General features: G+C 47.4%; 1 protein-coding gene across 1 annotated transcript in view; it reads left to right on the plus strand.

Annotated features, from left to right (window-relative positions):
- Nucleotides 1-202: 202 nt before the first annotated feature.
- The window catches only part of LOC109369882, a 3,606-nt gene continuing 2,916 nt past the window's right edge, over nt 203-892 (plus strand). Inside the window, exon 1 of the mRNA XM_019619961.1 lies at nt 203-218. Coding sequence (XP_019475506.1) covers nt 203-218 — 16 coding nt within the window. The remainder of the gene's footprint in view (nt 219-892) is intronic.

The following is an 892-nucleotide window of genomic DNA, read 5'->3' on the forward strand; positions in this document are numbered from 1 at the left end:
GCACAGACTTAAAGAATCTTTTCCCACAAGGTGTGTCCCTTCCCGGGTTGTCATCCAAAAGATGCATGAGAAACACCCACTGACCGCAGAGAGAATAAATAGCTTAAGGGACAAAGGTGACAGCTGTACAAACATACTTTCAATGCCAGGTTTATCCAGAACAGCAAAATATTTGGTTCTTAGCCTTTGGGAGCCAACAGATATGGTCTTTCTCCACCGTATCCAAGAAAAACGAAAGGCAGAGCACTCCAACATCTGATTTCACAGAAAAGCCAAACATCCAGTAAAACAAAAAGGTCAGCTTCTGCCTGTGGCAGAATTTACAAACCCTGACACTGCTTGAGAGGCTGGGTTTGTTTGTTTGCTGTTTCTCCACCTCCTGGCACGTGCCTGCAAACACTTGGGCAGAGCTCCGTTTTAGCATTCAAATTACAAAGCATCCGTGGCTGTCTGACACAGCTCCAAGTCAGCAGCGGCACGCAGGATTCCATGCACAGCCACCAGGATCTGCTGGGACTGCGGCAGCACCCTGCGACTGCTCTCCTACCGCGACCGGGGCAGAAGGGAGCACACAAGGACGTAATCAGACGGCTGAAGCTTTGCCTCTGTTTGGCATGCAAGGGGAAAATGAGTTAACTCATAAAACAAAGAAAAAGAGAAGGAAGTAGCTCAGGGCAGAAGTGGGGACTCCCCTTAGTGACTGGTCCACCACCAGTAGCTGATGAGTTAGATCCCAGTGAGGGCAGAAGAGACCCTGCCTTGTGTGGGCACGTATTTGTCAGTGACACAACAACAGGTGTTAACATCTGGCCTGCATTAAGACGAATCTGGAAACCGATCACTCAAAACTGAGTGTTCTTTGTTGTTTCTTTTTATGTTTTTTTTTTTTTTT

Source organism: Meleagris gallopavo, chromosome 14, assembly GCF_000146605.3.
Source record: "Meleagris gallopavo isolate NT-WF06-2002-E0010 breed Aviagen turkey brand Nicholas breeding stock chromosome 14, Turkey_5.1, whole genome shotgun sequence".
NCBI classification, from domain to species: domain Eukaryota; kingdom Metazoa; phylum Chordata; class Aves; order Galliformes; family Phasianidae; genus Meleagris; species Meleagris gallopavo.